The sequence below is a fragment of the Oncorhynchus mykiss genome, chromosome 6 (assembly GCF_057628025.1).
Source record: "Oncorhynchus mykiss isolate SJ-2025 chromosome 6, ASM5762802v1, whole genome shotgun sequence".
Classification (NCBI taxonomy): Eukaryota; Metazoa; Chordata; class Actinopteri; order Salmoniformes; family Salmonidae; genus Oncorhynchus; species Oncorhynchus mykiss.
Genome location: NC_143027.1, coordinates 4,487,501 through 4,515,000, shown reverse-complemented (window position 1 = coordinate 4,515,000; position 27,500 = coordinate 4,487,501). Strand labels below are relative to the sequence as shown.

At 45.5% G+C, this 27,500-nt stretch overlaps 1 protein-coding gene across 2 annotated transcripts in view; it reads right to left on the bottom strand.

Annotated features, from left to right (window-relative positions):
• LOC110525072 (sodium-dependent phosphate transporter 2) overlaps positions 1-27,500 on the bottom strand; it is a 144,247-nt gene that overhangs the window by 61,703 nt on the left and 55,044 nt on the right. For both annotated transcript variants that reach the window (XM_036979238.2, XM_036979239.2), the window contains exons 2-3: positions 3,443-4,056; positions 671-811 (exon numbers count right to left, since the gene is read on the bottom strand). In XM_036979238.2, coding sequence (XP_036835133.1) covers positions 671-811; positions 3,443-3,734 — 433 coding nt within the window. In that variant the 5' untranslated portion in view covers positions 3,735-4,056. The remainder of the gene's footprint in view (positions 1-670; positions 812-3,442; positions 4,057-27,500) is intronic.

The window sequence follows — 27,500 nt, the reverse complement described above, 5'->3', positions numbered from 1 at the left end:
AAACAGTCAGCCCTACCCCAGAGCAGGCTAGGTAATGTAGTCATAAACAGTCAGCCCTACCCCAGAGCAGACTAGGTAATGTAGTCATAAACAGTCAGCCCTACCCCAGAGCAGGCTAGGTAATGTAGTCATAAACAGTCAGCCCTACCCCAGAGCAGGCTAGGTAATGTAGTCATAAACAGTCAGCCCTACCCCAGAGCAGGCTAGGTAATGTAGTCATAAACAGTCTGGGTCATGTAGTCATATTAGACTGAGTCATGTGATGACTAGCCAGTGGTGAGCTGGGTAATGTAGTCATATTAGACTAAGTCATGTGATGACTAGCCAGTGGTGAGCTGGGTAATGTAGTCATATTAGACGGAGTCATGTGATGACTAGCCAGTGGTGAGCTGGGTAATGTAGTCATATTAGACTGAGTCATGTGATGACTAGCCAGTGGTGAGCTGGGTAATGTAGTCATATTAGACTGAGTCATGTGATGACTAGCCAGTGGTGAGCTGGGTAATGTAGTCATATTAGACGGACTCATGTGATGACTAGCCAGTGGTGGGCTGAAAGAGATCCTAATAAACAAATAATTATCAATCTTGACCAGCTGCAGGCTGGGTAATGTAGTCATTGATAGTAAACCCTATGCAGAGCAGGCTGGGTAACATAGTCATTGACATACCAATCTTGACCAGCTGCATCCACTGTACGCCCTTGGTGCCAATGGCCACCATGGAGAACCCGATGGTCGAACCCACGATGCAATGCGTCCCGGAGATGGGTAGTTTGAGGAACGAGGCGATGAGTTGCCAAATCGCTGAACCTGTAGATAGATAGAGAGATAGAGAGAGAGAGAGAGAGAGAGGTGGTCGTACAAACTAAGATTTGGCCTGAAAAAAATCCCTTAAAGGAGATGCTTTTGTGTCCATTTTTGTATTTTACCAGGTAAGAACACTTTCTCATTTACAGCAACGACCTGGGGAATAGTTACAGGGAAGAGGAGATGAATGAGACCATTGTAAACTGGGGATTATTAGATGACCGTGATGGTTTGAGGGACAGCTTGGGAATTTAGCCAGGACACCGGGGTTAACACCCCTACTCTTACAATAAGTGCCATGGGATCTTTAAATGACCTCAGAGAGTCAGGACACCCGTTTAACGTCCCATCCAAATGACAGCACCCTACACAGGGCAGTGTCCCCAATCACTGCCCTGGGGGCATTGGGATATTCTTTAGACCAGAGGAAAGAGTGCCTCCTACTGGCCCTCTAACACCACTTCCAGCAGCATCTGGTCTCCCATCCAGGGACCGACCAGGACCAACCCTGCTTAGCTTCAGAAGCAAGCCAGCAGTGGTATGCAGGGTGGTATGCAGGGTGGTATGCTGGGTGGTATGCAGGGTGGTATGCTGGGTGGTATGCAGGGTGGTATGCAGGGTGGTATGATGGGTGGTATGCAGGGTGGTATGCTGGGTGGTATGCTGGGTGGTATGCAGGGTGGTATGCTGGGTGGTATGCAGGGTGGTATGCAGGGTGGTATGCTGCTGGCTAAGTCAGTTAGGTTCAGGCACAGTTCAAGAAAATCGCTTTTGTTAGCCTTCGTATTGGATGAAAAACCTGTTGTCAGACAGCTGTATAATACTACAAGACAGAGTAATGAGAATGATCTCCCAGACTGGTAGCATCCCCAGACCCAGATCACCCAGACTGGTAGCATCCCCAGACTGGTAGCATCCCCAGACCCAGATTACCCAGATTGGTAGCATCCCCAGACCCAGATTACCCAGACTGGTAGCATCCCCAGACTGGTAGCATCCCCAGACCCAGATTACCCAGAATGGTAGCATCCCCAGACCCAGATTACCCAGAATGGTAGCATCCCCAGACCCAGATCACCCAGACTGGTAGCATCCCCAGACTGGTAGCATCCCCAGACCCAGATCACCCAGAATGGTAGCATCCCCAGACCCAGATCACCCAGACAGGTAGCATCCCCAGACTGGTAGCATCCCCAGACTGGTAGCATCCCCAGAATGGTAGCATCCCCAGACCCAGATTACCCAGAATGGTAGCATCCACAGACCCAGATCTCCCAGACTGGTAGCATCCCCAGACCCAGATCACCCAGACTAGTAGCATCCCCAGACTAGTAGCATCCCCAGACTAGTAGCATTCCCAGACTAGTAGCATCCCCAGACTGGTAGCATCCCCAGACTGGTAGCATCCCCAGACCCAGATCACCCAGACTGGTAGCATCCCCAGACCCAGATCACCCAGACTGGAGGCATCCCCAGACTGGTAGCATCCCCAGACCCAGATCACCCAGACTGGTAGCATCCCCAGACTGGTAGCATTCCCAGACCCAGATCACCCAGACTGGTAGCATCCCCAGACCCAGATCACCCAGACTGGTAGCATCCCCAGACTGGTAGCATCCCCAGATCACCCAGACTGGTAGCATCCCCAGACCCAGATCACCCAGACTGGTAGCATCCCCAGACCCAGACCCAGACTGGTAGCATCCCCAGACCTAGATCACCCAGACTGGTAGCATTCCCAGACCCAGATCACCCAGACTGGTAGCATCCCCAGACTGGTAGCATCCCCAGACCCAGATCACCCAGACTGGTAGCATACCCAGATCACCCAGACTGGTAGCATCCCCAGACTGGTAGCATCCCCAGATCACCCAGACTGGTAGCATCCCCAGACCCAGATCACCCAGACTGATAGCATCCCCAGACCCAGACCCAGACTGGTAGCATCCCCAGACCCAGATCACCCAGACTGGTAGCATCCCCAGACCCAGATCACCCAGACTGGTAGCATCCCCAGACCCAGATCACCCAGACTGGTAGCATCCCCAGACCCAGATCACCCAGACTGGTAGCATCCCCAGACTGGTAGCATCCCCAGACCCAGATTACCCAGACTGGTAGCATCCCCAGACTGGTAGCATCCCCAGACTGGTAGCATCCCCAGATCACCCAGACTGGTAGCATCCCCAGACCCAGATCACCCAGACTGGTATTATCCCCAGACCCAGATCACCCAGACTGGTAGCATCCCCAGACTGGTAGCATCCCCAGACCCAGAGCACCCAGACTGGTAGCATCCCCAGACTGGTAGCATCCCCAGATCACCCAGACTGGTAGCATCCCCAGACCCAGATCATCCAGACTGGTAGCATCCCCAGACCCAGATCACCCAGACTGGTAGCATCCCCAGACTGGTAGCATCCCCAGACCCAGAGCACCCACACTTCGTAGCATCCCCAGACCCAGATCACCCAGACTGGTAGCATCCCCAGATCCAGATCACCCAGACTGGTAGCATCCCCAGACTGGTAGCATCCCCAGACCCAGATCACCCAGACTGGTAGCATCCCCAGACTGGTAGCATCCCCAGACTGGTAGCATCCCCAGCACTGACACAATGAATGGTATACGTACCGACCATGGCGCTGACCTCCCCCGCCATGAGAACAGGCACCGTCTCGTTGTATAGGTTGACGTCTATGATGCCTTTCCGTATGGTCTCCCCCACCTTGGCTCCAAGCAGCATGGAACCCAACGTCTCAAAGATGGACGCCAGGATACAGGCCTGTTTCAGCGTCACCACCCCCGACCCCACCGCCGTCCCGAACGAGTTGGCCACGTCGTTGGCCCCCACAGAGAACGCCAGGATGAAGGCTATGACGAAGCCCAGGATCACCATCCACAGGTACTCTTGTAAATCCACCATTTTGACTCTCGATCAAAAATCCCAAATCCACAGAAAAAAAAACAAGACAAGGAGAGAAACCTACCTAACTCAACCTAACCAACTTAGCTAAAAGCAGCTAGCTATTGGTTCGTTGGAGAGGAGCTGTAAATCCTTTCCTCTGTGCGTACGAAGCTCTGCTGTGACTTCGTCCCCTTCCTGGTTGTGTTCAGTTGGAGGGGAGCAGTGTGTCGCTAACTCAGCGTCTGGAAGTCAGTCTGTAGAGAGGAGGCGGCTAGTGGCGGACGGAGGGGGCATTCCATGACTCAGAGCTGAGACAGTCCCTTCTACACACGTCCCTCACCTGACAAACAAACACACAAAGAAAAGAGAGGTTAGAGGTCACAATTAGGCTAGACATCTTCCCCCCAACAACAGACCAATGAGAATGTCTGCTCCACCAACACCAACCAATCAGAGTGACTGTCCCCCCCCAACAACAGACCAATGAGAATGTCTGGTCCGCCAACACCGACTAATGATAATGTCTGCTCCCCCCAACACCAACCAATCAGAGTGACTGTCCCCCCCAACCCCAACCAATGACCTGTGAGTCTAATGAAACGAAGTGGATGAGAGGGGCAGTCTTTGATTAAAGCGGAGCACACTGAAAGTGTGTGTGTGTGTGTGTGTGTGTGTGTGTGTTTGTGTGTAAAGCAGAGGACAGCTCCGATAGCCAGCCACAATAGGAAATAATTGCATCATGGTCCATACTTTAAAAATAATCAAATAATCCCTGTTAGCTGGACTGGGGCCTATAAAAAGACTAGTGTGTGGGGAACGAGATGTGAGCTATGTGTTCAGTGTTTTAGGAATAGCATATTAACACCCCTCTCCCTCCCTCACTCCCCCTCCCTCTCCCTCCCTCCCTCACTCCCTCCTTCCCTCACTCTCCCTCCCCCTCCCTCCCTCCCTCACCCTCCCTCCCTCTCTCCCTCCCTCTCTCCCTCCCTCACCCTCCCTCCCTCTCTCCCTCCCTCTCTCCCTCCCTCGCTCTCCCTCCCTCCCTCGCTCTCCCTCACGCTCTCCCTCCCTCCCTCCCTCTCCCTCCCTCTCGCTCCCTCCCTCTCCCTTCCTCCCTCACTCCCTCCCTCTCTCACTCCCTCCCTCCCTCTCTCACTCCCTCCCTCCCTCTCTCACTCCCTCCCTCCCTCTCTCTCCCTTCCTCCCTCACTCTCCCTTCCTCCCTCACTCACTCTCCCTCCCTCCCTCCCTCACTCTCCCTTCCTCCCTCACTCACTCTCCCTCCCTCCCTCCCTCACTCTCCCTTCCTCCCTCACTCTCCCTTCCCCCCTCCTCCTTCCTCTCCCTCCACCACAACAAGGCCCTTAGCTGTCAGCTGCTATGAGGCGTGATCACCTTTCACTGCTTCTCCACTGCTGAGTTTCCATCCAGATTAATATTAGCATCTGATGTGGACAAGTATCAAAGTTGTGAGTGCTGATCTAGGATCAGTTTTCAGATAATCTGATTCATCAGGATCTAAAAAAAAAAAAAAAAAAGGCAAAACTGATCCTTGATCAGCATTTTTAGTCTGAGACACTTTTTGAATAAATGGGCCCTTCTTAAACCAAATCAAATAAAATGTTATACAACAGGTGTATTAGACCTTACAGTGAAATGCTGAATACAACAGGTGTAGTAGACCTTACAGTGAAATGCTGAATACAACAAGTGTAGTAGACCTTACAGTGAAATGATGAATACAACAGGTGTAGTAGACCTTACAGTGAAATGCTGAATACAACAGGTGTATTAGACCTTACAGTGAAATGCTGAATACAACAGGTGTAGTAGACCTTACAGTGAAATGCTGAATACAACAGGTGTAGTAGGCCACACAGTGAAATGCTGAATACAACAGGTGTAGTAGACCTTACAGTGAAATGCTGAATACAACAGGTGTAGTAGACCTTACAGTGAAATGCTGAATACAACAGGTGTAGTAGACCTTACAGTGAAATGCTGAATACAACAGGTGTAGTAGACCTTACAGTGAAATGCTGAATACAACAGGTGTAGTAGACCTTACAGTGAAATGCTGAATACAACAGGTGTAGTAGACCTTACAGTGAAATGCTGAATACAACAAGTGTAGTAGACCTTACAGTGAAATGCTGAATACAACAGGTGTAGTAGACCTTACAGTGAAATGCTGAATACAACAGGTGTAGTAGACCTCACAGTGAAATGCTGAATACAACAGGTGTAGTAGACCTCACAGTGAAATGCTGAATACAACAGGTGTAGTAGACCTCACAGTGAAATGCTGAATACAACAGGTGTAGTAGACCTCAAAGTGAAATGCTGAATACAACAGGTGTAGTAGACCTTACAGGGTAATGCTGAATACAACAGGTGTAGTAGACCTTACAGGGTAATGCTGAATACAACAGGTGTAGTAGACCTTACAGTGAAATGCTGAATACAACAGGTGTAGTAGACCTTACAGTGAAATGCTGAATACAACAGGTGTATTAGACCTTACAGTGAAATGCTGAATACAACAGGTGTAGTAGACCTTACAGTGAAATGCTGAATACAACAGGTGTAGTAGACCTTACAGTGAAATGCTGAATACAACAGGTGTAGTAGACCTCACAGTGAAATGCTGAATACAACAGGTGTAGTAGACCTTACAGTGAAATGCTGAATACAACAGGTGTAGTAGACCTTACAGTGAAATGCTGAATACAACAGGTGTAGTAGACCTCACAGTGAAATGCTGAATACAACAGGTGTAGTAGACCTTACAGTGAAATGCTGAATACAACAGGTGTAGTAGACCTTACAGTGAAATGCTGAATACAACAGGTGTAGTAGACCTTACAGTGAAATGCTGAATACAACAGGTGTAATAGACCTTACAGTGAAATGCTGAATACAACAGGTGTAGTAGACCTTACAGTGAAATGATGAATACAACAGGTGTAGTAGACCTTACAGTGAAATGCTGAATACAACAGGTGTAATAGACCTTACAGTGAAATGCTGAATACAACAGGTGTAGTAGACCTTACAGTGAAATGATGAATACAACAGGTGTAGTAGACCTTACAGTGAAATGCTTACTTACGAGCCCCTTAACCAACAATGCAGTTAAGAAAAGAAAAAAGTTAATAAATAAATAAACAGCTCTCCTCTGTCTCTCTACCAGGTAGACCATCTATCTGATGCCGCCTGGTCAAAACGAGAATGACATTGTTGCCGCCAGTAGTATTGAAGGCAAGGGAAGCCAGAGAGCATCTGGTCTCCTTTGACAAAACAGGCTAACTGCCTAACTACCCATTGTTCCCCGGGATGTGGATGCCGGGATGTGGATGTCGGGATGTTGATGTGGATGTCGGGATCTGGATGTGGATGTCGGGGTGTGGATGTCGGGATGTGGATGCCGGGATGTGGATGTCGGGATGTGGATGTCGGGATGTTGATGTGGATGTTGGGATCTGGATGTGGATGTCGGGGTGTGGATGTCGGGACGTGGATGTCGGGACGTTGATGTCGGGACGTTGATGTCGGGACGTTGATGTCGGGATGTGGATGTCGGGATGTGGATGTGGATGTCGGGATGTGGATGTCGGGACGTGGATGTCGGGACGTTGATGTCGTGACGTGGATGTCGGAATGTGGATGTGGGGATGTGGGGATGTGGATGTCGGGATGTGGATGTCGGGATGTGGATGTCGGGATGTGGATGTAGGGATGTGGATGTCGGGATGTGGATGTCGGGATGTGGATGTCTGGATGTGGATGTGGATGTCGGGATGTGGATGTCGGGATGTGGATGTCGGGATGTGGATGTCGGGATGTGGATGTCGGGATGTGGATGTGGATGTCGGGATGTGGATGTCGGGATGTGGATGTCGGGATGCTGATGTGGATGTCGGGATGTGGATGTCGGGATGTGGATGTCGGGATGTGGATGTCGGGGTGTGGATGTCGGGGTGTGGATGACGGGATGTGGACGTGGATGTGGATGTCGAGACGTGGATGTGGATGTCGGGACGTGGATGCCGGGACGTGGATGTCGGCACGTGGATGTCAGAATGTGGATGTGGATGTCGGGATGTGGATGTCGGGATGTTGATGTCGGGATGTGGATGTGGATGTCGGGATGTGGATGTCGGGATGTGGATGTCGGGATGTGGATGTCGGGATGTGGATGTCGGGATGTGGATGTGGATGTCGGGATGTGGATGTCGGGATGTGGATGTCGGGATGCTGATGTGGATGTCGGGATGTGGATGTCGGGATGTGGATGTCGGGGTGTGGATGTCGGGATGTGGATGTCGGGATGTGGACGTGGATGTGGATGTCGGGACGTGGATGTGGATGTCGGGACGTGGATGCCGGGACGTGGATGTCGGGACGTGGATGTCAGGATGTGGATGTCGGGATGTGGATGTCAGGATGTGGATGTCGGGATGTGGATGTCGGGACGTGGATGTCGGGATGTGGATGTCGGGATGTGGATGTGGATGTCGGGATGTTGATGTCGATTCAGTCAGACCCCCCCCCCGCCCCACCTCTCTGATTCAGAGGGGTTGGGTTAAATGTGGAAGACACACCTCTCTGATTCAGAGGGGTTGGGTTAAATGTGGAAGCCACACCTCTCTGATTCAGAGGGGTTGGGTTAAATGTGGAAGACACACCTCTCTGATTCAGAGGGGTTGGGTTAAATGTGGAAGACACACCTCTCTGATTCAGAGGGGTTGGGTTACAGTAGATAGCTGCCTAGCCAACACCTGTTTACAAACTTTACCCAGACCTGTATTAGGGTGAAGACAGTAGATAGCTGCCTAGCTAACACTTGTTTATGAGCTGAACTGAGACCTGTATTAGGGTGAAGACAGTAGATAGCAGCCTAGCTAACACTTGTTTATGAGCTGAACTGAGACCTGTATTAGGGTGAAGACAGTAGATAGCAGCCTAGCTAACACCTGTTTATGAACTGAACTGAAACCTGTATTTGGGTGAAGACAGTAGATAGCTGCCTAGCTAACACTTGTTTATGAAATGAACTGAAGCCTGTATTTGGGTGAAGACAGTAGATAGCTGCCTAGCTAACACTTGTTTATGAACTGAACTGAAGCCTGTATTTGGGTGAAGACAGTAGATAGCTGCCTAGCTAACACCTGTTTATGAACTTTACCCAGACCTGTATTAGGGTGAAGATAGCAGATAGCTGCCTAACTAACACTTGTTTATGAGCTGAACTGAGACCTGTATTTGGGCAGACAGGATAATGTTAGCCTGTCTTATCTGTTTAGGTAGCCACCAGGAAACACGTCCAAAATGGCACGATGAGGCCCAATGCACCTCTTCGGGTCCATGTTGGCCCCAAAGCATTGGCCCAGTGTGGCCAGCTCTCACCTTGCCTGAAAAAAAAGCCCAATCTTTTCCCAGAAAACCTGATAATTTTGGGTTTGTTTATATTTGTCCTGTTACACACAAGTGTGTAATTGAAATGTTTATTTTTTATATGCCAACTCTCCCTGAGACACCACCAGGGAGTGGGACATCACCAGGGAGTGGGACACCACCAGAGAGTGGGACACCACCAGAGAGTGGGACACCACCAGGGAGTGGGACACCACCAGGGAGTGGGACACCACCAGGGAGTGGGACATCACCAGGGAGTGGGACACCACCAGGGAGTGGGACATCACCAGGGAGTGGGACACCACCAGGGAGTGGGACATCACCAGGGAGTGGGACACCACCAGGGAGTGGGACATCACCAGAGACACCACCAGGGAGTGGGACACCACCAGGGAGTGGGACACAACCAGAGAGTGGGACACAACCAGAGAGTGGGACACAACCAGGGAGTGGGACACCACCAGGGAGTGGGACACCACCAGAGAGTGGGACACCACCAGGGAGTGGGACACCACCAGAGAGTGGGACACCACCAGGGAGTGGGACAATTTCTAAGTGACGACAAACTTTTGAACCGTATGTTTTTACAAGAGAAAGTATCTCATAATATATTATGTCACATGCACTTGTTTAAGAATATTTCATCACCATGATCAAACAAAAGAACCCTTAAACCGGAGAGAACAAAGAGAACTGTGTCCGCCCCTTCAGCAGCCTCTGAAGGACCTTGTTTTGCCAACAGTTGTCTGCACAAAAAGAACTGTGTGCAAGCTGGTGTTGCACGGTATACTGATATTTAGATATGTATATAGCCTCTCTACTGTATATAGCCTCTCTACTGTTATAGCCTCTCTACTGTATATAGCCTCTCTACTGTTATAGCCTCTCTACTGTATATAACCTCTCTACTGTATATAGCCTCTCTACTGTATATAACCTCTACTGTATATAGCCTCCCTACTGTATATAGCCTCCCTACTGTATATAGCCTCTCTACTGTATATAGCCTCTCTACTGTATACAGCCTCTCTACTGTATACAGCCTCTCTACTGTATACAGCCTCTACTGTATATAGCCTCTCTACTGTATATAGCCTCTCTACTGTATATAGCCCCACTACTGTATATAGCCTCTCTACTGTATATAGCCTCTCTACTGTTATAGCCTCTCTACTGTATATAACCTCTCTACTGTATATAGCCTCTCTACTGTATATAGCCTCTCTACTGTATATAGCCTCTCTACTGTATATAGTCTCTCTACTGTATATAACCTCTCTACTGTATATAGCCTCTCTATATAGCCTCGCTACTGTATATAGCCTCTCTACTGTATATAGCCCCACTACTGTATATAGCCTCTCTACTGTATATAGCCTCTACTGTATATAGCCTCACTACTGTATATATCCTCACTACTGTATATAGCCTCTCTACTGTATATAGCTTCGCTACTGTATATAGTCTCTCTACTGTATATAGCCTCTCTCCTGTATATAGCCTCACTACTGTATATAGCCTCTCTACTCTATATAGCCTCTCTACTCTATATAGCCTCACTACTGTATATAGCCTCTCTACTGTATATAGCCTCTACTGTATATAGCCTCACTACTGTATATAACCTCTCTACTGTATATAGCTTCGCTACTGTATATAACCTCACTACTGTATATAACCTCACTACTGTATATAGCTTCGCTATTGTATATAGCCTCTCTACTGTATATAGCCTCTCTCCTGTATATAACCTCTCTACTGTATATATCCCCACTACTGTATATAGCCTCTCTACTGTATATAGCCTCTCCTGTATATAGCCTGTATATAGCCTCTACTGTATATAGCCTCACTACTGTATATAGCCTCTCTACTGTATATAGCCTCTCTACTCTATATAGCCTCACTACTGTACATAGCCTCTACTGTATATAGCCTCTACTGTATATAGCCTCACTGCTGTATATAGCCTCACTACTGTATATAGCCTCTCTACTGTATATAATAGCCTCTACTGTATATAATAGCCTCTCTACTGTATATAGCCTCTACTGTATATAGCCTCACTGCTGTATATAGCCTCACTACGGTATATAGCCTCTCTACTGTATATAATAGCCTCTACTGTATATAATAGCCTCTACTGTATATAGCCTCTACTGTATATAGCCTCTCTACTGTATATAGCCTCTCTACTGTATATAGCCTCTCTACTGTATATAGCCTCTCTACTGTATATAATAGCCTCTCTACTGTATATAGCCTCTACTGTATATAGCCTCACTGCTGTATATAGCCTCACTACGGTATATAGCCTCTCCACTGTATATAATAGCCTCTACTGTATATAATAGCCTCTACTGTATATAGTCTCTACTGTATATAATAGCCTCTACTGTATATAATAGCCTCTACTGTATATAGCCTCTACTGTATATAGCCTCTCTACTGTATATAGCCTCTCTACTGTATATAGCCTCTACTGTATATAACCTCTCTACTGTATATAACCTCTCTACTGTATATAGCCTCTCTACTGTATATAATAGCCTCTACTGTATATAGCCTCTACTGTATATAGCCTCTCTACTGTATATAGCCTCTCTACTGTATATAACCTCTCTACTGTATATAGCCTCTCTACTGTATATAATAGCCTCTACTGTATATAATAGCCTCTACTGTATATAACCTCTACTGTATATAGCCTCTACTGTATATAGCCTCTCTACTGTATATAACCTCTCTACTGTATATAGCCTCTCTACTGTATATAGCCTCTCTACTGTATATAGCCTCTCTACTGTATATAGCCTCTCTACTGTATATAGCCTCTCTACTGTATATAGCCTCTCTACTGTATATAGCCTCTCTACTGTATATAGCCTCTCTACTGTATATAGCCTCTCTACTCACTACTGTTATTTTTCACTGTTGTTTTTATTTATTTACCTATCTATTTTTCACCTAATACCTTTGTTGCACTGTTGGTTAGAGCCTGTAAGTCAGCATTTCACTGTAAGGTCTACTACACCTGTTGTATTCAGCATTTCACTGTAAGGTCTACTACACCTGTTGTATTCAGCATTTCACTGTGAGGTCTACTACACCTGTTGTATTCAGCATTTCACTGTCAGGTCTACTACACCTGTTGTATTCAGCATTTCACTGTAAGGTCTACTACACCTGTTGTATTCAGCATTTCACTGTGAGGTCTACTACACCTGTTGTATTCAGCATTTCACTGTCAGGTCTACTACACCTGTTGTATTCAGCATTTCACTGTAAGGTCTACTACACCTGTTGTATTCAGCATTTCACTGTAAGGTCTACTACACCTGTTGTATTCAGCATTTCACTGTGTGGCCTACTACACCTGTTGTATTCAGCATTTCACTGTCAGGTCTACTACACCTGTTGTATTCAGCATTTCACTGTAAGGTCTACTACACCTGTTGTATTCAGCATTTCACGGTCAGGTCTACTACACCTGTTGTATTCAGCATTTCACTGTAAGGTCTACTACACCTGCTGTATTCAGCATTTCACTGTAAGGTCTACTACACCTGTTGTATTCAGCATTTCACTGTAAGGTCTACTACACCTGTTGTGTTCGGCGCATGTGACAAATAAACTTTGATTTGATTACTAAAATACTATACTGTCAGTATTGCTCTACTTACTCGTTCATTGCTAGAGCGGTCTGGGTTGGATTGTCGGCTCCTCCCCCAAGCTAACACACTTGAATACTGTTACACGACATGTAGAAATATTGAAACTGTTCGCAAAACAATGTCCTTCAGCGGAGGCTGCTGAGGGGCGGACGGTTCATCATAAATATCTGGAACGGAGCCGATGGAACGGAGCCGATGGAACGGAGCCGATGGAACGGAGCCGATGGAACGGAGCCGATGGAACGGAGTCGATGGAACGGAGTCGATGGAACGGAGTCAATGGAACGGAGTCAATGGAGTCAATGGAACGGAGCCGATGGAACGGAGTCAATGGAACGGAGCCGATGGAACGGAGCCGATGGAACGGAGCCGATGGAACGGAGCCGATGGAACGGAGCCGATGGAACGGAGTCGATGGAACGGAGTCGATGGAACGGAGTCAATGGAACGGAGTCAATGGAGTCAATGGAACGGAGCCGATGGAACGGAGTCAATGGAACGGAGCCGATGGAACGGAGCCGATGGAACGGAGCCGATGGAACGGAGTCGATGGAACGGAGCCGATGGAGTCAATGGAACGGAGCAGATGGAACGGAGTCAATGGAACGGAGTCGATGGAACGGAGCCGATGGAACGGAGCCGATGGAACGGAGCCGATGGAACGGAGTCGATGGAACGGAGTCGATGGAACGGAGCCGATGATGGAACGGAGCCGATGGAACGGAGTCAATGGAACGGAGCCGATGGAACGGAGTCAATGGAACGGAGCCGATGGAACGGAGCTGATGGAACGGAGCCGATGGAACGGAGCCGATGATGGAACGGAGTCGATGGAACGGAGCCGATGGAACGGAGCCGATGGAACGGCCTCAAACACATGGTTTACAGGGATTCCATACCATTCCACTGATTCCGCCCCAGCCATTACCACGAGCCCGTCCTCCCCAATTAAGGTGCCACCAACCTCCTGTGATGTCCATACCAGCTAGAACACTTTTACAATGCTATATGATACCGGTAGCTTCCAACATTAAAAAGGTGCACTATGCCGAAATCGCTCCGCCATTTCCTGGTTGATACAATTCTAATAGTTCCCGCCCTAATTTCAGTTTATGTACCAAAACAAGCGAGTATAGTGTAGAGAATCATTGTGCCATCTAAACCACTGTAAAATATATTTTCCATAACCAAAAATTATTGTATTTTCAGCTGTTTGAAGCTGGTGTACAAAACTGAAATAAAAAAAATAAAAAAATGTAAATACCAAACTTAACAGGAAAAGATAGAAATAGAACAGATCTATGGGGTTCTTAAAACGTCAACTATAACTGATATTTCTGTGTGAAATTGATAGGGTCGTCAAAACAATTAGATACTGCAGCTTTAAAACTGTAAGCCTACTTTCCTTGTTACAGCTGAAGCAAACATCAATTCACAACCCTAGTACTGTGTTTGTGATGACATGCTAACTAACATGCTAACCGTAATGTAAAATATGCTGATTTCAAAGATGACTGACACCAAAAACGTAATTATTAATTCCCCTTAGGTCTCCCTCGCCACCAAAAACGTAATTATTAATTCCCTTAGGTCTCCCTCGCCACCAAAAACGTAATTATTAATTCCCCTTAGGTCTCCCTCGCCACCAAAAACGTAATTATTAATTCCCTTAGGTCTCCCTCGCCACCAAAAACGTAATTATTAATTCCCTTAGGTCTCCCTCGCCACCAAAAACGTAATTATTAATTCCCCTAGGTCTCCCTCGCCACCAAAAACGTAATTATTAATTCCCTTAGGTCTCCCTCGCCACAAAAAACGTAATTATTAATTCCCCTAGGTCTCCCTCACCACAAAAAAACGTAATTATTAATTCCCCTAGGTCTCCCTCGCCACCAAAAACGTAATTATTAATTCCCCTAGGTCTCCCTCGCCACAAAAAAACGTAATTATTAATTCCCCTAGGTCTCCCTCGCCACCAAAAACGTAATTATTAATTTCCCTAGGTCTCCCTCGCCACCAAAAAACGTAATTATTAATTCCCCTAGGTCTCCCTCGCCACCAAAAACGTAATTATTAATTTCCCTAGGTCTCCGTCGCCACCAAAAACGTAATTATTAATTCCCTTAGGTCTCCCTCGCCACAAAAAACGTAATTATTAATTCCCCTAGGTCTCCCTCACCACAAAAAAACGTAATTATTAATTCCCCTAGGTCTCCCTCGCCACCAAAAACGTAATTATTAATTCCCCTAGGTCTCCCTCGCCACAAAAAAACGTAATTATTAATTCCCCTAGGTCTCCCTCGCCACCAAAAACGTAATTATTAATTTCCCTAGGTCTCCCTCGCCACCAAAAAACGTAATTATTAATTCCCCTAGGTCTCCCTCGCCACCAAAAACGTAATTATTAATTTCCCTAGGTCTCCCTCGCCACCAAAAAAACTCATTCATCTCCACGTCTGGTTTCTACATTTCCATAGCGACACAGCCAGATTCCACAGCCATTCTCTGCCTGCAAATGACATCACTACTCTTAAAGAGACAGCACGTATTTTTTTTTAAATAAAGAGATTTGCTCCTTAATGTGCAAATGCTGTTGATCAATATAATAAAATGATATGTTCTCCTAAATGGAAGGGATTGTTTGTCATCATGAAATCAGCTATAAAAAAAAGCGGAATAACTCAATCCATGATGCACTCCTATTGAATTATATTCATTCACCTGCATTATGAATAGACCTAGGTTACATCTTGATTTACCCAGTTTATCAATAAAGATTTACTATTCAAATGAATTATTACCATTGTGTTGTTTTGTAGCTAGATTGGTTAAAAACAAAAGTCAAAATTGATTGGATGATTTGATTCATTAATTCATATATGGCTGTCTCTCAATTAAAACAACAAAAAAGCATTTTTTTTTTTTAAATGGACGCAACTTTTTTCAAATGTAATCATATTGAAACCCAAAAGATGCCCAACTTCCAGGGCAGTAGCTGAGTTTATCTGTGTGGATCAAGTGCCATTCTGTGACTTTTGGGCTAGTGTAGGGCTAGCCTGTGTTGGGCTAGCCTGTGTTGGTCTGGTGTAGGCTAGCCTGTGTTGGGCTGGTGTAGGGCTAGCCTGTGTTGGGCTAGTGTAGGCTAGCCTGTGTTTGGCTAGCCTGTGTTGGGCTGGTGTTGGCTAGCCTGTATTGGGCTGGCTCTGAATAGGCAAGAACACACCTGGGTTCAAATACTATTTGAAATCTTTAAAAGTATTTAATAATTTGCATCAGCCTGCCTGTGGAGTCAGATGCATCGGGTTTGCAATTTCTCAACTATTGGTCCTGCTTCCATCGCACCAGGCAAGCTCAATCAAGCCCAGATGAAGTATTTTGAATGATTTAGAGTAGCATTTAAACCCAGGTCTGGATAGGAGTACAACGCTAGTCCTGCCTGTGACACACTGTCCATATGCTTCAATACCCCAGAGAAATCTCTCACCCGCTGATCAAAAACCCAACTCGATACCCCATGGGACTAAATACTTCCTGTTTCTGATTTGTTTTCCCACAAGTGATCAAAATTAATTTGTAGAGGTAAATGCTGCACATGTCCCCTACAGTAAGCCTCCCCCCAAGCCCCCCCCCCCCCCCCATTGAATTATATTCATTCACCTGCATTATGAATAGACCTAGGTTACATCTTGATTTACCCAGTTTATCAATAAAGATTTACTATTCAAATGAATTATTACCATTGTGTTGTTTTGTAGCTAGATTGGTTAAAAACAAAAGTCAAAATTGATTGGATGATTTGATTCATTAATTCATATATGGCTGTCTCTCAATTAAAACAACAAAAAAGCATTTTTTTTTTTTAAATGGACGCAACTTTTTTCAAATGTAATCATATTGAAACCCAAAAGATGCCCAACTTCCAGGGCAGTAGCTGAGTTTATCTGTGTGGATCAAGTGCCATTCTGTGACTTTTGGGCTAGTGTAGGGCTAGCCTGTGTTGGGCTAGCCTGTGTTGGTCTGGTGTAGGCTAGCCTGTGTTGGGCTGGTGTAGGGCTAGCCTGTGTTGGGCTAGTGTAGGCTAGCCTGTGTTTGGCTAGCCTGTGTCTGGCTGGTGTAGGCTAGCCTGTGTTGGGCTGGTGTTGGCTAGCCTGTATTGGGCTGGCTCTGAATAGGCAAGAACACACCTGGGTTCAAATACTATTTGAAATCTTTAAAAGTATTTTATAATTTGCATCAGCCTGCCTGTGGAGTCAGATGCATCGGGTTTGCAATTTCTCAACTATTGGTCCTGCTTCCATCACACCAGGCAAGCTCAATCAAGCCCAGATTAAGTATTTTGAATGATTTAGAGTAGCATTTAAACCCAGGTCTGGATAGGAGTACAACGCTAGTCCTGCCTGTGACACACTGTCCATATGCTTCAATACCCCAGAGAAATCTCTCACCCGCTGATCAAAAACCCAACTCGATACCCCATGGGACTAAATACTTCCTGTTTCTGATTTGTTTTCCCACAAGTGATCAAAATTAATTTGTAGAGGTAAATGCTGCACATGTCCCCTACAGTAAGCCTCCCCCCAAGCCCCCCCCCCATGTAAACAGCTTGAAACCAGACTAATACATATTGTGGGCTCTGGGGGCACGAGGGCTACGAAGCTCTTTTCCAAACATCCCACTCTACTAGCCTGCAATCCTCCCTGACACACCAGCCCACCCTCTCTCCGTCCCACAGCTCAGACCTCTCTGGACATGCAGAGGGTCATAGCCCTGACAGACCCTGCGTGTCGCTGGCTCAACATCAAGCAGAAAACACAGTAGAGCTGGGCAACTGCCTGCCACCCCCCCTATCCCTGTTTCTATTTCTAAATCTGGTGTCACGCGATTACATGTTGTGCAGTCCTCCTCACTATGACTCGTCGGGAAAGCATGCGGTTTGTTAGGCTACAGGCACCTTTTGCTGCGATTACAGCTGTAAGTCGCTTGGGGTATGGTTCTATCAGTTTTGCACATTGAGAGACTGACATTTTTTCCCATTCCTCCTTGCAAAACAGCTCGAGCTCAGTGAGGTTGGATGGAGAGCATTTGTGAACAGCAGTTTTCAGTTCTTTCCACAGATTCTCGATTGGATTCAGGTCTGGACTTTGACTTGGCCATTCTAACACCTGGATATGTTTATTTTTGAACCATTCCATTGTAGATTTTGCTTTATGTTTTGGATCATTGTCTTGTTGGAAGACAAATCTCCGTCCCAGTCTCAGGTCTTTTGCAGACTCCATCAGGTTTTCTTCCAGAATGGTCCTGTATTTGGCTCCATCCATCTTCCCATCAATTTTAACCATCTTCCCTGTCCCTGCTGAAGAAAAACAGGCCCAAACCATGATGCTGCCACCACCATGTTTGACAGTGGGGATGGTGTGTTCAGAGGGATGAGCTGTGTTGCTTTCACGCCAAACATAACGTTTTGCATTGTTGCCAAAAAGTTCAATTTTGGTTTCATCTGACCAGAGCACCTTCTTCCACATGTTTGGTGTGTCTCCCAGGTGGCTTGTGGCAAACTTTAAACAACACTTTTTATGGATATCTTTAAGAAATGGCTTTCTTCTTGCCACTCTTCCATAAAGGCCAGATTTGTGCAATATACGACTGATTGTTGTCCTATGGGCAGAGTCTCCCACCTCAGCTGTAGATCTCTGCAGTTCATCCAGAGTGATCATGGGCCTCTTGGCTGCATCTCTGATCAGTCTTCTCCTTGTATGAGCTGAAAGTTTAGAGGGACGGCCAGGTCTTGGTAGATTTGCAGTGGTCTGATACTCCTTCCATTTCAATATTATCGCTTGCACAGTGCTCCTTGGGATGTTTAAAGCTTGGGAAATCTTTTTGTATCCAAATCCGGCTTTAAACTTCTTCACAACAGTATCTCGGACCTGCCTGGTGTGTTCCTTGTTCTTCATGATGCTCTCTGCGCTTTTAACGGACCTCAGAGACTATCACAGTGCAGGTGCATTTATACGGAGACTTGATTACACACAGGTGGATTGTATTTATCATCGTTAGTCATTTAGGTCAACATTGGATCATTCAGAGATCCTCACTGAACTTCTGGAGAGAGTTTGCTGCACTGAAAGTAAAAGGGCTGAATAATTTTGCACGCCCAATTTTTCAGTTTTTGATTTGTTAAAAAAGTTTGAAATAACCAATAAATGTCGTTCCACTTCATGATTGTGTCCCACTTGTTGTTGATTCTTCACAAAAAAAAATACTGTTTTATATCTTTATGTTTGAAGCCTGAAATGTGGCAAAAGGTCGCAAAGTTCAACGGGGCCGAATACTTTAGCAAGGCACTGTATATATATACACATATACATATATATACACATATACATATATACATATATACATATATATATATATATATATATATACATATATACATACATATACATATATACATACATATATACATATATATATAAAATGTAACATTTTCTTGTGACAAAACCATCAGTCGAGTTGAAAAAAGGAATGGAAACCCATCTAACTTGTAATTTGTATTTTTTACATGGGAATGTGAACCGCAAAAGGTATTTTTATGAGCACTACGTCGTCACGCACAGCCTTTTCTCTGTCAATTTGATCTATGGTGGGAAAAATGCAGTTTTTTTTTTATTATCAAATACTTTAAAGTACTACTTTTTTTTGTTGGTATCTGTACTTTACAATTTATATTTTTGACAACTTGTACTTCACTTACATTCCTAAAGAAAATAACTCAAGTAGTATTTTACTTTCACTTTTTACTTGAGTTATTTTCTATTAAGGGTGTCTTTACTTTTACTACAATTTGACAATTGGGTACTTTTTCCACCTCTGGAATATCCAACAGGTTATGTATCTACAGGAAGTGGAACTATTCCCTATATAGTGAACTACTTCAGACCAGGGCTCATAGGGATCTGGTCAGAAGTTGTTCACTATATTACATTTCTTTTACCCTTATTTAGGCAAGTCAGTTAAGAACAAATTCTTATTTACAATGACAGGCCTACCAGGGGACAGTGGGCCTTGTTAAGGGGGATAATGACAGATTTGTACCTTGTCAGCTCAGGGATTCGATCCAGCAACCTTTCGGTAACCGGACCAATGCTCTAACCACTAGGGTACCTGCCGCCCCAAACGTGTGTCAGAAGGGGGATATAGGGCTGTGACAGTCATGGAATTTTGGATGAGACGTGAAGAGAGACGTGAAGGAGAGTATACTTCCTGATGAACTCTTGTCATCGTGTAAGTGAATAAATCAATGTTATTCTCAGAGGCTACCCGGGAACATATGCCAGTCCACGTGATCAAAACAAGTATTTTTCATGCAGAAGGTGGTTTAACTGTGGCACAGAATCAGACGTGTGTGTGTGTGTGTGTTTGTGAGCTCCTGTCTCAGGGGGAATTGTCAGGCTTGCGAGTTTCTAAACGGGGAAACAGTGAACGAGACAGCTGCAGTAGACACCAGAACCATTCTAGAACCTTCACAGAACTCTCCTACCGTCTCTCCCCAGAACGGTTCCATTCAAACCATTCTAGAACCTTCACAGAACTCTCCTACAGTCTCTGCCCAGAACGGTTCCATTCAAACCATTCTAGAACCTTCACAGAACTCTCCTACCGTCTCTCCCCAGAACGGTTCCATTCAAACCATCCTGGAACCTTCACAGAACTCTCCTACCGTCTCTCCCCAGAACGGTTCCATTCAAACCATTCTGGAACCTTCACAGAACTCTCCTTCACGTCTCTGCCCAGAACGGTTCCATTCAAACCATTCTGGAACCTTCACAGAACTCTCCTACTGTCTCTCCCCAGAACAGTTCCATTCAAACCATTCTGGAACCTTCACAGAACTCTCCTTCACGTCTCTGCCCAGAACGGTTCCATTCAAACCCTTCTAGAACCTTCACAGAACTCTCCTACCGTCTCTGCCCAGAACGGTTCCATTCAAACCATTCTGGAACCTTCACAGAACTCTCCTACCATCTCTCCCTAGAACGGTTCCATTCAAACCATTCTAGAACCTTCACAGAACTCTCCTACCGTCTCTGCCCAGAACGGTTCCATTCAAACCATTCTGGAACCTTCACAGAACTCTCCTACCGTCTCTGCCCAGAACGGTTCCATTCAAACCATTCTAGAACCTTCACAGAACTCTCCTACCGTCTCTGCCCAGAACGGTTCCATTCAAACCATTCTGGAACATTCCCGTCTACTCACGTAAGTTCATAAAAATAGAAAACACATACCTTTACTTGCATTTATACACTTATCACTTACATATAACCTCACATCCAAACACTCATCCATGACACCAAACAACCCCAGAAGGTACCCCCCCCCCCCACACACACACACCTCTGTGAAAGTACATTGCAGTTTTAGGCAGTTTAAAGAAATACCAGCACTCAAAATGTATTTTAATAATAATTTCTACACAAAACAATATTTTCACTGGGGCTATAAAAAAACCTTTATTTTATAGATACATTTTTTGATTCACGAAAAAAGTCCTACCAGTGTATCTAGCCTAATATATTGATGGGAAATATGCATAAAATATTCTCAAAATGTTTCAATCCTTAAAAATACATTTAAAAAAATAATAAACAAACCCAACCGTGATCTAATCCTAAAATGGCAAAATTACAAATGGTCCTTTACTGTCAAAACACATGATACAAGTCTAGCAACCAGTTGCTCGTTTCTTGCTGTCATTTTTATGACATCATCACAAAGTCTACTTTGATGTGTTTGCATCAGCTCAAATCAAATCAACGTTTAATCGTCATGCGTTTCAGATTCCATGGAACAACTCATGAAATAAGAATTCATTCTTAGTCCAAGATATTCAACCAACTTAATTCTTAGTCCAAGATATTCAACCGACTTAATTCTTAGTCCAAGACATTCAACCGACTTAATTCTTAGTCCAAGACATTCAATAGACTTGTGGGGAAACACATTCCAAGATCAAAACTTTTCTTCATTCATTTTTCATGTAATTGAACCTTTACGAAAACAATAAATGTTTTTCTTTTCACTAGTAATCCAGTAGGAACATTGTAAAGAGATGTTCAAAGGTTCAGGCCATGGCCATTTCATGTTTCAGTAGCGTTCAATCAAAAATGAATTGGTAAAATAAAGTGTTACATAAACAGTGACATGATTAAGACGAGATGAGGCTCAGAACAGCCTGTACCCCGTAATCTAGCCACGAGACTGTAGTCTGAATGAACAGCCTGTACCCCGTAATCTAGCCACGAGACTGTAGTCTGAATGAACAGCCTGTACCCCGTAATCTAGCCACGAGACTGTAGTCTGAATGAACAGCCTGTACCCCGTAATCTAGCCACGAGACTGTGTAGTCTGAATGAACAGCCTGTACCCCGTAATCTAGCCACGAGACAGTAGTCTGAATGAACAGCCTGTACCCCGTAATCTAGCCACAAGACTGTAGTCTGAATGAACAGCCTGTACCCCGTAATCTAGCCACGAGACAGTAGTCTGAATGAACAGCCTGTACCCCGTAATCTAGCCACAAGACTGTAGTCTGATTGAACAGCCTGTACCCCGTAATCTAGACACGAGACAGTAGTCTGAATGAACAGCCTGTACCCCGTAATCTAGCCACGAGACTGTAGTCTGAATGAACAGTCTGTACCCCGTAATCTAGCCTCGAGACTGTGTAGTCTGAATGAACAGCCTGTACCCCGTAATCTAGCCACGAGACTGTAGTCTGAATGAACAGCCTGTACCCCGTAATCTAGCCACGAGACTGTAGTCTGAATGAACAGCCTGTGCCCCGTAATCTAGCCACGAGACTGTAGTCTGAATGAACAGCCTGTACACCGTAATCTAGCCACGAGACTGTACTCTGAATGAACTGCCTGTTCCCCGTAATCTAGCCACGAGACTGTAGTCTGAATAAACAGCCTGTACCCCGTAATCTAGCCACGAGACTGTAGTCTGAATGAACAGCCTGTACCCCGTAATCTAGCCACGAGACTGTAGTCTGAATGAACAGTCTGTACCCTGTAATCTAGCCACGAGACTGTAGTCTGAATGAACAGCCTGCACCCTGTGTTCTAGCCACGAGACTGTAGTCTGAATGAACAGCCTGTACCCTGTAATCTAGCCACGAGACTGTGTAGTCTGAATGAGCAGCCTGCACCCAAATGATTAAGACTGTGTAGTCTGAATGAAAGTAGGCCACATACCATCATCATCAATGACATCAAACTTAATGCCTGTTGGCCAATTCTCCAGTTGGAAGACTACAGCCACTGACTACAGACTACAGCCACTGACTACATACTACAGCCACTGACTTCAGACTACAGCCACAAACAACAGACTACAGCCACTGACAACAGACTACAGCCACTGACTACAGACTACAGCCACTGACTACAGACTACAGCCACTGACAACAGACTACAGCCACTGACAACAGACTACAGCCACGGACTACAGACTACAGCCACTGCCTACAGACTACAGCCACTGACTACAGACGACAGCCACTGACAACATACTACAGCCACTGACTACAGACACAGACATGACAGCCCACCATCTATAGCAGACACCTGGGCCGACTATCTCCACTAATACAGACACCACCACCGACTACAGACACAACCACTGACTACAGGCACCACCACTGACTACAGACACCACAACTGACTACAGACACAACTACTGACTACAGACTACAGCCACTGACTACATACTACAGCCACTGACTACATACTACAGCCACTGACTACAGACAGTGACTACAGACACAACCACTGACTACAGACACAACCACTGACAACCACTGACTACAGATACCACAACAGGCTACAGACTACAGCCACTGGCTACAGACACCACCACTGACTACAGACACCACCACTGACTACAGACTACAGCCACTGACTACAGACACCACCACGGACTACAGCAACTGACTACAGACACCACCACTGACTACAGACTACAGCCACTGACTACAGACACAACCACTGACTACAGACACCACCACTGACTACAGACATTGACTACAGACACTGACTACAGACACCACCACTGACTACAGACATTGACTACAGACACCACCACTGACTACAGACACAACCACTGACTACAGACACCACCACTGACTACAGACACCACCACCGACTACAGACACCACCACGACTACAGACACCACCACTGACTACAGACACCACCACTGACTACAGACACCACCACTGACTACAGACACCACCACTGGCTACAGACACCATCACTGGCTACAGACACCATCACTGGCTACAGACACCATCACTGGCTACAGACACCATCACTGACTACAGACACCATCACTGACTAGACACCACCACTGACAACCACTGACTAGAGGTCAACCGATTATGATTTTTCAAAGCCGATAGCGATAATTGGAGGACCAAAAAAAGCTGATACTGATTAAATCGGTCGATATATATATATATATATATATATATATATATATATATATATATATATATATATATATATATATATATATATATATAAAATAAATGACAATTACAGCAATACTGAATGAACAATGAACACTTATTTAACTTAATATAATACATCTAAATCAATTTAGTCTCAAGTAAATCATGAAACATGTTCAATTTGGTTTAAATAATGCAAAAACAAAGTGTTGGAGAAGAAAGTAAAAGTGCAATATGTGCCATGTAAGAAAGCTAACGTTTCAGTTCCTTGCTCAGAACATGAGAACATATGAAAGCTGGTGTTTCCTTTTAACATGAGTCTTCAATATTCCCAGGTAAGAAGTTTTAGGTTGTAGTTATTATAGGAATTATAGGACTATTTCTCTCTATACCATTTGTATTTCATATACCTTTGACTATTGAATATTCGTATAGGCACTATAGTATTGCCAGCCTAATCTCGGGAGTTGATAGGCTTGTAGTCATAAACAGCTCAATGTTTGAAGCATTGCGAAAAGCTGCTGGCAAATGGAGGAAAGTGCTGTTTGAATGAATGCTTACGATCCTGCTGCTGTCTACCACCGCTCAGTCAGACTGCTCTATCAAATAAACTTAATTATAACATCATAACACACAGAAATACGAGCCTTAGGTCCTTAATATGGTCGAATCTCATGTTCACGCTTAGTCTCCTCGTTGATTGCAATATAATCGGCGTCCAAAAATTTCGATTACCGATTGTTATGAAAACTTGAAATCGGCCCTAACTAATCGGCCATTCCGATTAATCGGTCGACCTCTACAACAGACAACAGTCACCGACTACAGGCACAGCCACTGACTACAGCCACCAGATTACAGCCACAGACAACAGACTACAGCCACAGCAACTGACTACAGCCAACATACTACAACCACTGACTACAGACTACAGACACAGCCAACAGACTACAGCCACAGACTACAGACAACCACTGACAACGGACTACAGACAAGACTACAACCACTGACAACAGACTACAACCACCTACAGACACAACCACTGACAACGGACTACAGACAACAGACTACAGCCACTGACAACAGACTACAGCCGCAGACAACAGACTACAGCCACTGACAACAGACTACAGCCACTGACAACAGACTACAGCCGCAGACAACAGACTACAGCCGCAGACAACAGACTACAGCCGCAGACAACAGACTACAGCCACCGACTACAGACACTGACAGCAGACAACAACTACAGACACAGCCACTGACTGCAGACTACAGCCACCGACTACAGACACCACCACTGACTACAGACACCACCACTGACTACAGACACAGACATGACAGCCCACCAGCTATAGCAGATACCTGGGCTGACAATCTGCACTAATACGGTAACCTTTCACAACAAACCAAGCTGTTGGATTTACCATGGCCAAATTAAAGATGGCTGGCTATTAATTTATTGAGGGGTTCCATTTCTAATTTAATTGTTTGCTGTGGCTAGTGTATAAAACTCATTAATCTCCCAGGGTCCACCTCTCTGCAGCAGCTGCCCACCACACATCACAATACAATGCTACCTTGTCAGCAGCAGTGATGAGTAATTCAGTACTGACAGCCGCTATCGATACAGCACAGAGAGGCCCTGATCCACACGAGACACAGAGAGATAGAGACAGAGAGAGAGAGAAAGAGAGAGAGACACAGAGAGGCCCTGATCCACACGAGACACACACAGAGAGAGAGAGAGAGAGAGAGAGAGAGAGAGAGAGAGAGAGAGAGACACAGAGAGGCCCTGACCCACACGAGACACAGAGAGAGAGAGAGAGAGAGAGAGAGAGAGAGAGAGAGAGAGAGACACAGAGAGGCCCTGACCCACACGAGACACACACAGAGAGAGAGAGAGAGAGAGAGAGAGAGAGAGAGAGAGAGAGAGAGAGAGAGAGAGAGAGAGAGAGAGAGACACAGAGAGGCCCTGACCCACACGAGACACAGAGAGAGAGAGAGAGAGAGAGAGACAGAGACAAAGACAGATAATTAACAACAAAAAACAGAGCAAAGTAGAATGCTATTTGGCCCTAAACAGAGAGTACACAGCGGCGGAATACCTGACCACTGTGACTGACCTAAACTTAAGGAAAGCTTTGACTATGTACAGACTCAGTGAGCATAGCCTTGTTATTGAGAAAGGCCGCTGTAGGCAGACCTGGCTCTCAAGAGAAGACAGCCATTGAGAAAGGCCGCCGTAGGCAGACCTGGCTTTCAGGAGAAGACAGCCATTGAGAAAGGCCGCCGTAGGCAGACCTGGCTTTCAGGAGAAGACAGCCATTGAGAAAGGCCGCCGTAGGCAGACCTGGCTTTCAGGAGAAGACAGCCATTGAGAAAGGCCGCCGTAGGCAGACCTGGCTCTCAAGAGAAGACAGGCTATGTGCTCACTGCCCACAAAATGAGGTGGAAACTGAGCTGCACTTCCTAACCTCCTGCCCAATATGTATGACCATATTCAGAGAGACATATTTCCCTCAGATTACACAGATCCACAAAGATTTAGAAAACAAACCATCATTTATTTTATTGAAGTCAATTAAGAAGAAATTCTTATTTACAATCACGGCTGGATGTGATACAGCCTGGCATTGAACCAGGGTCTGTAGTGACGTCGCCAGCACTGAAATGCAGTGCCTTAGACCGCTGCGCCACTCGGGAGCCTCCTGCCAAATGTATGACCATGTTAGAGAGACATATTTCCCTCAGATTACACAGATCCACAAAGAATTAGAAAACAAACCCTATTTTGAAAAACTCCCATATCTACTGGGTGAAATTCCACAGTGTGCCATCACAGCAGCAAGATTTGTGACCTGTTGCCACAAGAAAAGGGCAACCAGTGAAGAACAAACACCATTGTAAATACAACCCATATTTATGTTATTTTCCCTTTTGTACATTCAATATTTGCACATCATTACAACACTGTGTATTTACACTATATGACATTTGAAATGTCTTAATTATTTTGGAACTTCTGTGAGTGTAATGTTCATTGTTTATTGTTTATTATCTACTTCACTTGCTTTGTTAACATTGTTTCCCATGCCAATAAATCCCTTAAATTGAGAGAGAGAGAGAGAGAGAGAGAGAGAGAGAGAGAGAGAGAGAGAGAGAGAGAGAGAGAGAGAGAG